This window comes from Nansenia antarctica, assembly GCF_963989245.1.
Source record: "Nansenia antarctica genome assembly, chromosome: 18".
NCBI classification, from domain to species: Eukaryota; Metazoa; Chordata; class Actinopteri; order Argentiniformes; family Microstomatidae; genus Nansenia; species Nansenia antarctica.
The window spans coordinates 12,562,101-12,576,756 of NC_137691.1; the positions used below are offsets into that span (position 1 = coordinate 12,562,101).

Below are 14,656 nucleotides of genomic sequence, written 5' to 3' on the forward strand. Positions count from 1 at the left end.
ACACACACACACACACACATTGGCACATAGGAAAGCACCTACTGATTCAAAAATAGTCTTTCAGCAGACAGGAAACTATGTGTGTTCCCTTCACTTTTCCCCAGAGGACGTAGGATTTCCCTAACCCTAACCCTAACCCTAACCCTAGTGCATAAAGTCACCATTATTAACCTGAAGGAAATTATACATCAGATATATTTCACATTTCCTCAAGAACAAGGAGAAATACAGTACCTCTGCACACCAACCCAATGTAACTCACGTCTAACAACAGTCTATTAACTAACTATTAAATAATACATCACTTTAACCCCATTTTACTGTAGCTAACTGATCTAAAACACAATATCAAGTGAACAGAACTATATTATTCACACATAGGGAGCTATTTTTAGCATCATTTCAGTTCTCTTCAGTAATGGGGGGAGGCCTTTATAACCCATACAGACAGACAGTCAGCCACTGGATGACATGTAGTGAGTCAGACGCAGGCTAAAGCCAAAGTAAACTGCCCCAGCTGAGGTGGAAAATCAGACCCAAACTGTACAACGTGGCATGAACAGCCGACTTACTTCATCCCGACAAAATCTGTATTCAATTTAGCAAACGTTTCATTACAGTGACAACATTGCTCTCGTTTGCAAAACATGAAAAACCAACATGTGACCATGAGGAGAGGAAAGTCCACAGTCCTCTCCAATGCTGTACTAGTCAGAGTCATCTTCCTCCTCTTCCTCCCTGGTGTCATTCCTCCTCCCCTCAGATTCACTCTCATGAGCCTGAAATAAACAAGCAAGACACTTTTAATCTCCAGACCCTCTGAGCCCCTGGTCAATCTGCCAGAGCCAGGCAGAGATATGGTTAGGGATATGGTTAGGCATATTATGGTTAGGGACATGGTTAGGGACATGGTTAGGGTCAGTTTTAGGAGATGATTTACATTTACATTTACATTTTTGGCATTTAGCAGACGCCTTATTCCAAAGCGACTTACAATCAATACATTTGAATACTAAGCATGTGAATCAGCAGTCCACCATTCGTTGCAGGAAGAGTACTCTAGCTCGGGCCCGGGGCCACTGATAGAAGGAAAAACCTTCTCCCTATTATCGCCTTCTACTAAAACTTTTTATTTATTTGTTATATTACTGGAGAAACTGAGAAACAGTACAAGGGGGGCAGTAGAAGTTCTTAGGGACATAGTAGATGACCTAGTCCGACTGTCAATGGGATTCTGGTCAGGAAGGAAGGTCCTTTTAGTCTTGCCTCTAACCCTCCTTCTGCAGAGAGAGGCGGGGTGCAATGGTTCAGTTGGCCCACGGTTCGCTATGAACCTCGGTTTTTGGGTCACGATTACGGTTCGGTTTCGGTACTTATTTTGTGCTTAAGGAGAAAGAAAATGCTACTATTTTCTTTTTTTTAGGATAATAAACTGTTACTTTACTATATTTTGCTTATACTTATGGAACTTTAACATTCAGACACATTCCAGAATATGACTGGTATAGTGTATAAAAAATATAAATATAAACAAAAAACACTTTCAAATAACTAATAAACTTTGTAAAACAAAGTGCCTCTTAGCCTTGACTACTGGTTTTCGGTTTAAAAGTGCACTTGCCATGACAGCTGGTAGCCCATATACGCATTATGCGCATATTACGACAGACATGAAGCATTTCAGCATTTATGCTCACTGTTTTCATTCCCTCATCATTGTATTCAATGCCAAAACCGAAATGAATGACCCCACAACGCAGATTTGTAGCATGTTCTCAACTCCGCTTGCCATGAACAAACATTTGAACAAGAAGCAACTGCGTTCCAGACAAACTCAACCAGACTTTCAATGGAACGCAGTGTAAACCGAAAAACCCACATTCACTAGTGTATTGAACGGTGGACAGCGAACCGTACGGTTCAATATAAAACCCGAGAACCGTTGCACACCTCGTTATAACCACACCAGGCTGTGTTATAACCACACCAGGCTGTTAAGTGGTTAAGTGGGGCTACTGTCTTACAGCAGGGCTTATTGTGTTGGGACCATGCTGGCCTGCTGTTTCCTGGATCGTGCCAGCAATGATTAGCCAAGAACAAAAACAGGACACCTAATCTTATCAGCCCGGTGTTCCAGCTGCCTTCACTGACGGACGATCAACATGGCTCTTACATAACGTACACTCTGTACACAGACTGACTGAAACCGGCCCTGAAGCACGTTGTTGTGAATGGATATGATGGGATTTATGATGATTAACAGCATTACTGTACCTCCTCCTCCTGTTCCTGAGGCAGCTGTGAGCCTTCCTCCTCTTCATCACTGCCCTGTGGCTGCTGAGAGAGGATCTCCTCACCCTGCGACAGAAAGGCGTGTCAGAACCTGCTGGGGGTGGGGGGGGAACGCACACGCACACGTGCACACACACACACACACACACACACACACACACACACAGACACACACAGACAGACACACACAGACACACACACACACACACATACACACAGACATACACACACACAGGCAGACAGATACACACACACACACACACACACATAGACACACAGACACACACAGACGTACCTTCAGGTCCCTGTTCTTCAGGTTGCCCAGCCAGAAGGCGTCCTGGCAGTGGTTGAGGGTGAGCATGGCCTTCACCCTGTAAACAAACTGCTCCAGGCTCTTCTTCAGCCCGGGGACGTGGTTGGTGAGGGCCGTGTCCTGCTTTATCTGGGGGACCAGCCGGATCACACTGCAGCTCAGCGTTGACATTTACATTTTGGGCATTTAGCAGACGCCTTATTCCAAAGCAACTTACAATCGATACATTTGACTATGTAAATGAATCATCAATTCACCATTGTGATAGAAGAAGAACGTTGTTGTTTTAAAAAAAATTGTAGACACTGGAGAAACAGCACAAGGGGGTAGCAGAAATCTCAGGAGAAACAGTAGCAGGAAGCAGGTGTCTCAGGAGATTGCAGGGGGATAGTAGCACGGCAAGACATAGCATGACATAAGTCAAGCTTTTCACTTAATACACATGGGGTGGTTCCACAGACAAGGCTTCAGCCTAATCATAGACTAAAACATTGAGGGCCAGTTTCACAGACAGGGCTTAAGCCTAATCCTGGACTAAAAAGCATCTTCAATGGAGATTTTACATTGAAAGTGTGATTTAGTCCAGGACTAAGCTTAAGCCTTGTCTGTGAAACCGGCCCTGAGACATGTGATTTAATCCTGGACTAGGCCTTAAGCCTTGTCTGTGAAGCCCATAGACTATTGAAAAGACGTATTCAATCTGGGAAAGGTGATGTCATGTCCTGTGTGGTAGGACAGATCATGTACCTTCGAGTGTCCACACATGTGATGGAGCTGCCTGGTGCTCAGCTGCAGGGTCCTCAGCAGGCTCTGGACATCCTCCTGGAGAAGACCGCGCACACACACACACACACACACACACACACACACACACACACACACACACAGTATGCCATGTGAAGTAAAGTGCTACTTCATGTACTTCGTGTCTTGACAATATGAGCCTGAGGAGAGTGTGCTGGGTTCATACTAGGGATGCACCGGAATGAAAATTGTTGGCCGAAGCCGAAACTGAACTTAAGGAAACACTTGGCCGAATACCGAATACCGAATACCGAGTGTGTACCGGCAGTATTTCATTTATGTTGCCAATTTTTGTACCGTTGCATAAATAAATGTAGCTTTTTATTCATGCTTGTATGCTTATTCATGTAAAATGATAATTATCAAAATGATGTGTTTGAAATTGTATACCGGTAATATGCTTTATATTACGTAATATTTCCTAATTTCATGAAAGATGAAAAAATTGTGACAGCAGCTGGTGAAAGGGGGAACAAGTCACCAATCAAAATGATCAGACTTTTATTTTGAAAACGGAAATACATTTCAACATTGTTGAAAATCATACACTCGCTAGTCAAGCCAAAATAATGCAATGCATTGGATTCGGTGAGTAATCCCCACTGCTACCTAGTTAACTATAACACTACTTTACATTGTTAGCAGGCTCACAAAACAAGCTGTGTTAGTTGACTAGCGATGTGTCGTTGATTTTCAACAATGCTGAAATGCTTAGCGTGCGCTTTTATTTTGAAGTCGCGAAAACGAAAACGGAAGTCAATGTCGGAATGTGCCTCTTGTTGTCGTTCAGAGACATGCCGACATGTTTGCTGTAATTATATGACTTGGCAGTAGGCAGTCATCACTCAATTCTCGTCTCATTTACAGAACAGCATGGGTTGCTTGCACTGTTTGATCGCGTCATAAAAAAAAAGTATTGTATTCGGTAAACATTCGGTCTTTTCACACCGAATGGACAAATACCGAATGTGCTTATTTGCTATTTTCGGCCGAATACATTTGGTGGCCGAACTTTCGGTGCATCCCTAGTTCATACCTTGTGCTTTTTAAAACTCAAGTCCAGCAGCGGCATGCCCAGCTTCATGAACGACTCCAGGAAAAGACGTCCGTACTGCAAACAACAACAACAACAACATCAACAACAACAAAAAGACGTCATCGTGTTCAAATGACATCATCGGGTCATGTGGCTGAGGCCAGCAGAGCCAGTTGTCCTCAAACTCACCTTGAGACACACGATGAGCACTGGTCTGCTGTCGAACACCTGGGGAGGAGGGGAGGAGAGGAGGAGAGGAGGGGAGGAGGGGAGGAGAGGAGGAGAGGAGGGGAGGAGAGGAGGGGGCACACACACACACATTAGAATGGCTCCTAGCATCTAAATATAGGCTGCAGCACGCACGCACGGCGGATCCAGCAGAGCATGACAGATGTGTTAACCTCCCTGTTTGCAGTGTTTGTAGCAGATGCACAGCAGGCAGGGGGATACGTAATTGACATGGTTCTCGCTGAGCGTCTTACAATGCTATTCTCAGCAATTAATCTTCTGTAGTGAATGGAGCGATCACTGCACATTGTTTAACAACATGAGACATGTAGGGAGTGAGAGGGACACATTTACCATCTGGCTAACAATGACAGAAGACAATCAGGTCTTCTTTCAAATTTTTTTGGAGGGGGTTTATGCTGTATGTCAAGCACTTTGAATTGCCCCTGTTGTATGAAATGTGCTATACAAATAAACTTGCCCTGCCTTGCCTTGCTCTAAGACAATCATGGATATGATTTTGTTTGTGGTTTCTCTTGTCTTCTTTTTTACATGTATTAAGTGTTCTTTGTTGTATATTGAACTTTAGATATTGACGGGAGTGGAACTATGTACAAGCCTTCTGAGCTTCGTTCCCTCCTTGCAGTTATTTTAATCATGTGCTAAATAAATAAACTAAACTAAACAATAGTAAGACAGTAAGACACCTTGACCAGGTTCACTAGGATGTGGAAGTCTCTGACAGCAAGGTTCCATATCAGCAGCTTCTCACTCTGGACCTGGAAGGAGAGGGAGGAGAACCAGCACATTACAGAAACTCACACACGCACGTATGCACACACACACACACACGCACACACACGCACGCATGCATTGCACACACACACAGCACAGCTACCTCAGTGTTGTCGTTTGGTCTACTGGGGGGAATCTTCCTCACAGCCTTCTCCAGCTCTCCCATCATCCCCTTGTAGAACACCAGGAAGGTCTGCCTGGAGAGAGAGAGAGAAGGGAGGGGAGAGGGAGAGAGAGAGAGAGAAAAGAAAGTGAGAGACCACTCGTCTGTGGTACAACTACATGATTAGAATCTAGAGAACATGCTTCTGAAAATAATGTCCTTAGAGACATTATTTACATCATGCCCTTATATATTATTTACATATATGGTTGGATGCTAAACTGCATTTAGTTGTATAGTACTTGTACTCTGCAAGTTGAATCTAATCTAATCTAGAGGACCATGGAGTCAAACGGCTGGTAGAGGAAGCAGGAGAGAGGGTGGTAAGACCCAGAGATGACAGCACACGCGTCACGCTGAACACATCAACTCATGGCGGCTACATGGCCTTTCTCAGGGGCCTGGATTTGTGTGGAGACAGCTGGAAGTTGTTGAGAAACGTCCTGTTTCAAATCATTGAGTTCATCTTTAAGTTTGTGTAAATCTTCTTTACGCTCAGCTTTGCAGGGGTTGGTGGATTTTACGCTATACGTACGCATGAGAGGGCCTGTGATTGGATGAATATACGGGACAAGGGAGGTCCCCTACTGGATATTCATCCGGTCCAAAGTACGGGACATCCCGGCTAATACGGGACAGTTGGCATGGCAACCCTACCTTCATCTGACTGATCCAGGGGGGTGGAGCTAACTCCTCTGAGTGAATGTGTCAGAACCCCAGGTATATATACCTGTTCAGAGTGGGCCAGGTTCCAGAGCAGGTTCATAGGTATATATACCTGTTCAGAGTGGGCCAGGTTCCAGAGCAGCCACCTTTGGCACCGTTCAGCAGCTCAGGGACCCCCTCTCCAGCAATCTCCTCCACCGCCTTCAGGACATCGTCTGTGTGTTCCAGGTACATGCTGCAGGGACCCCCCCCAAAACATCACTCATCATCATTTACACATAACAACCGCCGTAAGAAGTTAAAAAGCACTTAAATTTGCCCTTTTGGTTGGATGCTAAATTGCATTTCGTTGTATAGTACTTGTACTCTGCAATGACAATAAAGTTGAATCTAATCTAATGAAATATGGTTGTGACATACTGTAATCACCACATTGTGTCCAGACTCTTGTCTGAAAATATAATGATATTTCATGGAAGGCCTCATTCATTCACTGTTCTCCATGTCTCCATACATACTTCAGAATGGTCTGAAGAGTCTCGTTGTGTTTGACTCCTGCTTCTCTCTCCCCATTGGCTGTCACCCACTCCTGACACAGGAAGTGCCGTGCCAGGGATGCTGGGACGAGAGAGAGTAGAGTACAACACCTGAGTAACAGGAAACTGGCGGAACTGCCTGTTCGTAAGTGAATGTCTGTCATGTGTCATGTGTCATATGTGTGTGTGATGTCTGTGTGTGATGTCTGTGTGTGTGTCTGTGTCATGTGTGTCATGTGTGTGTGGTGTGATGTCTGTGTGTGTGTGTGTGTGTGTCTGTGTCATGTGTGTGTGGTGTGTGTGTGATGTCTGTGTCTGTGTCATGTGTGTGTGTGTGTGTGTATATGTGTGGTGTGTGTGTCTCTCACCCGTCTGGTCCTTGTAGGCCGCGTGGTCCCCCCCCCTCCCAGACAGGGTGATGAGGAGCTGGGCCAGACACAGGGCCGTGGGGAGGCTGGGCACTGTGCTGCGGAAGTTCAGCAGGTACTCAAAGCTGTGTCTGAGGAGACAGGAGAGGACTGGGTTAGTAGGTGGGCGGCTGTGGCTCAGGAGGTAGAGGCTGGTGGAGGTAGAGGCTGTGGCTCAGGAGGTAGAGGCTGGTGGAGGTAGAGGCTGGTGGAGGTAGAGGCTGGTGGAGGTAGAGGCTGTGGCTCAGGAGGTAGAGGCTGGTGGAGGTAGAGGCTGTGGCTCAGGAGGTAGAGGCTCTGGCTCAGGAGGTAGAGGCTGGTGGAGGTAGAGGCTGGTGGAGGTAGAGGCTCTGGCTCAGGAGGTAGAGGCTGTGGCTCAGCAGGTAGAGGCTGTGGCTCAGGAGGTAGAGGCTGGTGGAGGTAGAGGCTGGTGGAGGTAGAGGCTGTAGCTCAGGAGGTAGAGGCTGTGGCTCAGGAGGTAGAGGCTGTGGCTCAGGAGGTAGAGGCTGGTGGAGGTAGAGGCTGGTGGAGGTAGAGGCTGTAGCTCAGGAGGTAGAGGCTGTGGCTCAGGAGGTAGAGGCTGTGGCTCAGGAGGTAGAGGCTGTGGCTCAGGAGGTAGAGGCTGTGGCGCAGGAGGTAGAGCAAGTGTCTAATGATCGCAAGGTTGGCAGACCAGCGGTTCGAACCCCGGCTGGCCACATGTCAAGGCGTCCTTGGGCAAGACACTGAACCCCAAATCGCTCCCAATGAGCGGGCCGGCGCCATGCATGGTAGCTTGCCGCCATTGGTGTGTGAATGTGTGTGAATGGGGTGAATGAGAGGCCGTTGTAAAGCGTTTGGAATAAGGTGCTATATAAGTCAGTCCATTTAGTACACACACACACACAGACACACACACACACACACACACACACACACACACACACACAGACCTATAACACGCAGACACATAACACAGAGGTCTGACACTCCTACAGGGGAACCTCTCTCTGACCCTTAGGAAGACACACACAGACACACACAGACACACACACACACACACACACACACACACACACACACATCTGAATCACGAGACACTCACTTGACGAGCAGGTCCAGCTGGGTGGTCTCAGTCTCGCCCTCCTTCAGCCGCCCGGCCAGTACCCCCAGAGCCCCCTTCATCACATCACTCTGCTCTGGCTGGGAGAACCCAGACCTGACACACACACACACACACACACAGAGACAGACACACACACACACAGAGACACACAGACACAGACAGACAGACACACACACACACACACAGACACACACACACACACACACAGAGAGAGACACACACACAGAGACACACAGACAGACACACACACACACACACAGAGAGAGACACACAGACAGACAGACACACACACACACACACAGAGAGAGAGAGAGAGAGAGAGAGAGAGACACACACATACACATACCCACACACACACACACACACACACAGAGAGACACACGCACACACACAGAGATACACACACAGAGACACACACACACACACACACAGACACACAGACACACACACACACACACACACACACACACACACACACACACACACACACACACACACAGAGGAGAGAGGAGGTAGATTAGCCCTACACCTCAGACACAGACAGAGCTCCCTAGACCCTGGGCTCCACCACCACACTCTGCATATGCAGGATTCACTCACATCCCTGGAGGCAGAGACCTGCAAGTGCTGTTTTAATGATGTATTGCAAGTTTGACATTCATTTTGGGTTGCATCTGGCTGAGACTGTGTGTGTGTGTGTGTGTGTGTGTGTGTGTGTGTGTGTCCTGATGAACTAATTACTTTCCTTCATTTCCCCTCAGGGATCAGTAGAGTAGCCATCTATCTGTCTATCTATCTATCTGACTGGGTGAGACTGATCTTCCAGTGGCGGTGACCCACCAGCTGAAGATGAGGTGGAGGACCTGCAGAAGCAGCTGGTAGGCTGAGGACAGCAGCTGGTACTCCCTCACGTCCACCCCCGGGGCGTCCACCACCCCCAGGTTCTCTGACTGCAGGACCTGAACACACACACACACACACACACACACACACACACACACACAGACGTATGCACACACATGCACACACAATCAGAGAGAGAACATCAGTAATTTTTTTCATTTTTGCACTGGGAGGAGTTTCTACACCTCTCCAGCTATTATACCTAGTGCCTTAGGCTTCGTTCACACAGCAGTGAAATGTGACCCAAATCAGATTTTTTTTGCCGACATGCAACTCAGGTCTGATTTATGTATGACCGTGTGAACAGCGCAAGTCACATGAAATCAGACTTTTTAAAATCCGACCTGGGTCGCGTTCAGAGGTGGTATTTTATCGGATACATATCTGATATTTAGCAACGCGCCCGCCGTCTGAACTGTCAAGTCGCGTTTAATGCGACTTTTACGTCACTCTAGCAGGGATGCCAGATGGAATTGACAATTTACAGCCTAACCAGTCTATAACCGCTAAATCCAGTAGCCCATTCGGTGGTAACCCGCCCCATCTGGCAACCCTGCACTCTAGACGGAAGTATAGCAGCGAGTGCTCTACAAAAAGCCATAGCTAAGCATTTGGCTCTCTTTTTCCTCATCCTTCTTCTTTTGACCACTTGCTCATATCTTTGCCTGCTTCCGCTGCACAAAAACTTGAACATGAAACCGGTTGTAAACGTTATCATGTTATCCATGGTTACTTCTGTAAACAGTGCACTGTGCGTGACATCCTGACGTCATTGTTATTGTCCTTCTGCACATGCGGATCTATTCAGGGCCGTGGAATGTTGCACGGCAGTCAATGTAGGTCATACATAGGTCACAGTTTAAAAGTAATGTGAACTGCCAGGGTCTTGAAGGGTTGTCCCATTTCATAGGGAAAGATTTCAACCACTCCGGCTTGTGGCTCTGTTCAGAGGCCTTGGCTCCAAAGCGAGTGGCATTCGAAAACGAGCCATAGGGGTAGAAAAGGGAATCAGGATCGGGCCAGAGTACACTCCAAATTCTGTTTGTCCATTAACCCTGTACCCCTCTACTGACTGATATCACCATATGCTCTGATATTCTCCCTATTCATGTTCTTCTGTCACTCAGGAGGACACATAGACGCTACATCCCCCCTCGCAACCCTTCCAATCTCATCTATCCACCTTCTTCAACTGACCATGACTTCCTTGCCGCGGGGGGTCTTTGAAATTGCCAGTCAGCGGTCCAGAATGCTGAGGCTACCTCAGCTTATGCTTCGTTCATCAACTTCCCTCAACTTCCTTGCTCTCACTGAGACCTGGATCTCACCTGACAATACAGCTACACCAGCAGCCCTCTCTGATGCCTACTCCTTTTCTCATTCACCTAGACCCTCTGGTCGAGGGGGAGGCACAGGACTCCTCATCTTGGTCACATACTGTCCTTCCCCTGTCACACCTGTCAATATCCTCCTTCGAATTCCATGCTGTTTCTGTCTCGTCCCTTGTCAAACTTCATATTGTTGTTATCTATCGCCCCCCAGGCCAGCTCGGTCACTTCTTAGAAGAGATGGATGTCCTTCTCAGCTCCTTCCCTGACGTTGGCACTCCGCTCCACTACTGGGTGACTTCAACATCCAGTCAGAGAAACTTCTCTCATCTCTCATCATTCTCTCATCTGGAGTACTACCTTCTCCTCTCCTTCGACCTTACCCTGCCAGTGTACGTGTGTGTGTGTGTGTGTGTGTGTGTGTGTGTGTGTGTGTGTGTGTGTGTGTGTGTGTGTGGGCACCTGAAAGTGGTTGTGGCAGTTCTCCAGGTGGGTGCAGAGGGTGGGCAGCAGCTGGACACAGCGGGCGGTGATGTCCTTCGGGGTCTTCTGCTGCAGGTGGGAGAAGCCCACGCTCCTGTCTGTCTTCCCCTGCAGGACACACACACACCACACACATCACCACACCCACCACCACACCCACACCACCACACACACGAGAGGAGAGGTGATGTTCACTGTACCCCTGTATCCCCAATCACGAGTCACGAGGAAGATATATCAGGGTGTTCAGTCATGCCGCAGTGGGTCCAGGTTTTTGTCCCTGTCTAGTCTATCACATCTGGCTGAGCCCAGCGACTGATCTTCAAGACCCGGATGAGCTGGATCAGGTGTGTCACTGCTGAGCTGGGATGAACGCCTGCAGTGAGGTGAGTGTGTGTGTGTGTGTGTGTGTGTGTGTGTTCAGGCAGCGTGTCTGTCTCCTACCTTGGAGAACGGGGCTCTCTTGGTGGTCTGCAGGCTGAACTGCAGTTTGCGCCTCATGTCCTCCAGCAGAAAGACCAGCTCTGCCGGGCCCAGCTTGACCTCCTTCTGGACCTCTTTCTGGACCTCCTTCTGGACCTCCTCCTCCTAAAGGAGCACAGCCTCTCTTTACTACAGGACTGGGACACGTCACACTGGTTCTACTGGCCCTCTGCCAGTCCCTTCATGTTGGGTGTGAATCAACTCAATTTAAATGTAGTCAAATCTGATTAAAATCCCCCCCTGTCCCCTGTATCCAACCAGTTGCTTTCCCAACAATAAACCATGGATTACCTGTAACATCAAGAAGCTACTGAACCAAGCTGCCTATAGAGAGAGGGGGACAGAGAGAAGCGCAGGCTGATACAACAAGAGCTGAAGAGGAGTATGAAACAGGCCAAGGTGGACTACAAGAACAAGGTGGAGAGGAAGCTGCAACACAGCAACACCAGAGAGGTGTGGAAGAACACCTGTGATGAAGAACATCACCGGCTACAAACGGAAGAACAGTCAGGCAGCGGTCCCAGACTTGGCTAAGTCCAATGAGCTCAACCACTTTTTTAACAGGTTTGACTCAGCGGCCGGTGCCTACTCTGTCCCTGCTGCCCCTCCCACTACCTCTCCCGCTTCACCAGCCTCCCCCACATCCCACAGCTACAGCCTCGGCAGCACGGCTGGGCCCCCTTCCCCTCCCCTCCCCCCTCCCTTCCCCTCTCCCCTCCCCTCCCCCTCCCACCAAGCCCCCCCCTGTCCCTCACAGTGGAGGAGGTAAGGGCGGAGCTGAAGAGGCTGCACCCTGGAAAGGCGGCGGGTCCTGATGGGGTGTGCTCGCGGCTGCTGAAGGTCTGTGCAGACCAACTGGCTGAGCCCCTCCAGAAGCTCTTCAAGCTTCGTGCCAGTACCCAAAACTGGGCGCCCGGCCGAGCTCAACGACTACAGACCGGTTGCCCTCACTTCACATAGTATGAAGACACTGGAGCGGCTGTTTCTGAGACATCTGAGACCACAGACTGAACATGCACGCGATCCCCTGCAGTTCGGGTACCAGGAAAAAGTTGGTGTGGATGACGCTGTCCTCTACCTCCTCCATCGTGCTTACTCCTACCTGGATGAGCCGGGAAGTCAGGTGAGGATAATGTTTTTCGACTTCTCAAGTGCCTTTAACACCATCCAGCCTCTTCTACTCCGAGAGAAGCTTTCAGATATGGGGGTTGATCCCTCCACTACATCCTGGATCATGGACTACCTCACTGGACGGCCACAGTCAGTCAGGCTGGGGAACTGTGTCTCGGACACAGTAGTGAGCAACACCGGGGCTCCGCAGGGAACTGTGCTGGCTCCCTTCCTGTTCACCCTGTACACATCAGACTTCAACTACAACTCAGAGTCCTGCCACGTACAGAAGTACTCTGACGATACAGCCATAGTGGCGTGCGTGAGGGATGGACGGGAGGGGGAGTACAGGGATCTGATAGGAGCCTTCAGCGTCTGGAGCGAGAGGAATGGTCTGCTCCTCAATCAAACCAAGACCAAGGAGCTAGTTATAGACTTCCGTAGGTCTAAGCCACCTCGGTTGCCCATTAACATCCGGGGCGAGGATATCGAGGTGGTGAAGAAGACCTACAAGTACCTGGGGGTGCATCTGGACGACAAACTGGACTGGTCCACCAACACAGAGGCACTTTACAAGAAGGGCCAGAGCAGGCTGTACTTCCTAAGGAGACTTAGGTCTTTTGAAGTGTGTGGAGAGATGCTGGCCATGTTTTACCAGTCTGTCATGGCCAGCATTCTCTTCTACGCTGCAGTCTGCTGGGGGGGAAACATCTCCAAGAGGGATACCGGACGGCTGGACAAGCTCGTAAAAAAGGCGGGTTCAGTGGTGGGAAGGAGCCTGGACTCTCTGGGGACGGTGGTGGAGAGAAGGACTAGGAGCAAGCTGCTGTCCATCAGGGACAACCCCAACCACCCCCTCCATCATGTCCTCGCTGGGCAAACCAGCAGCCGCCGCAGAGGGCGGTTCATTTCGGTACGCTCCCGGACGGAGCGATATAAAAAATCATTTATCCCGGCTGCACTAAGACTGTTCAATGGCAACTAAAGTAGTAGTCGGGGTCAAGGCTCCTGAATCTGTATTTATTATTTATTTTAATCATCATCATCACTTTTTTGTATTTTAATATAATAACTATAGCCATCTTTTTATCCACTTTTCTTTCATGATCTCACTGTTTTTTTTTTAGATACTATACATGGCTGGCCCAGTATTGTTGTCTGTCCTTTATGTTGTGTTGTCATGTGTTGTTTTTAGAGAGTGGCGTGGCAAAATGAATTTCCCCACGGGGATAAATAAAGTATAATTGAATTGAATTGAATTGAATAACAAATTCATATTCATTTCATGAACTCATAGCTGCTGATGGGACCTATGTCTGACTTTCCCAGGCTGGACCTGCTGGAAGTGATGTCCTACCTTGAGAGTGATGTCCTACCTTATGATGTCCTACCTTGAGAGTGATGTCCTACCTTATGATGTCCTACCTTGAGAGTGATGTCCTACCTTGAGATGTCCTACCTTGAGAGTGATGTCCTACCTTGAGATGTCCTACCTTAGGAGTGATGTCCTACCTTGGGAGTGATGTCCTACCTTAGGAGTGATGTCCTACCTTGAGATGTCCTACCTTGGGAGTGATGTCCTACCTTGGGAGTGATGTCCTACCTTAGGAGTGATGTCCTACCTTATGATGTCCTACCTGGGGAGTGATGTCCTGGGGAGTGATGTCCAGCACACTGAGCACCTCCATGTCCAGCTCTCTGAAGAAGGGCCGGTAGGGCCCCAGGCTCACCCCCGCCATGGCCTCCTTCTCCTTCTCCTTCCCCTTCTCCTTCCCCTTCTCCGGCTGCTCCTGCACAGAGGAGGACGGAGCATGGCCCTGGTTGAACACTTCCCAAAGCGCACCCTCCCTCCCTCCCTCCCTCGAGGTTATCACTGATCTACTGCTGTATGACTGGATCCATCAATGCAAGCTTGCCACTACATAGCTCTCACCAAACTTCACATCGTGTTTGATTGGGGATTTCGTCTAGTATTCAAACAGGGCCCATGTACAGATTTCTGAC

At 48.6% G+C, this 14,656-nt stretch overlaps 1 protein-coding gene across 1 annotated transcript in view; it reads right to left on the minus strand.

Moving 5' to 3' along the window:
* Positions 1–707: 707 nt before the first annotated feature.
* fancd2 (FA complementation group D2) overlaps positions 708–14,656 on the minus strand; it is a gene marked incomplete at both ends in the record, with an annotated part of 26,970 nt that continues 13,021 nt past the window's right edge. The window contains 16 exons of the mRNA XM_080547921.1: positions 708–779; positions 2,275–2,358; positions 2,588–2,734; positions 3,353–3,427; positions 4,446–4,520; positions 4,635–4,673; positions 5,381–5,452; positions 5,572–5,665; positions 6,410–6,532; positions 6,816–6,915; positions 7,202–7,332; positions 8,325–8,438; positions 9,186–9,304; positions 11,039–11,167; positions 11,504–11,647; positions 14,290–14,442. Coding sequence (XP_080404047.1) covers positions 708–779; positions 2,275–2,358; positions 2,588–2,734; positions 3,353–3,427; positions 4,446–4,520; positions 4,635–4,673; positions 5,381–5,452; positions 5,572–5,665; positions 6,410–6,532; positions 6,816–6,915; positions 7,202–7,332; positions 8,325–8,438; positions 9,186–9,304; positions 11,039–11,167; positions 11,504–11,647; positions 14,290–14,442 — 1,671 coding nt within the window. The remainder of the gene's footprint in view (positions 780–2,274; positions 2,359–2,587; positions 2,735–3,352; positions 3,428–4,445; positions 4,521–4,634; positions 4,674–5,380; positions 5,453–5,571; positions 5,666–6,409; positions 6,533–6,815; positions 6,916–7,201; positions 7,333–8,324; positions 8,439–9,185; positions 9,305–11,038; positions 11,168–11,503; positions 11,648–14,289; positions 14,443–14,656) is intronic.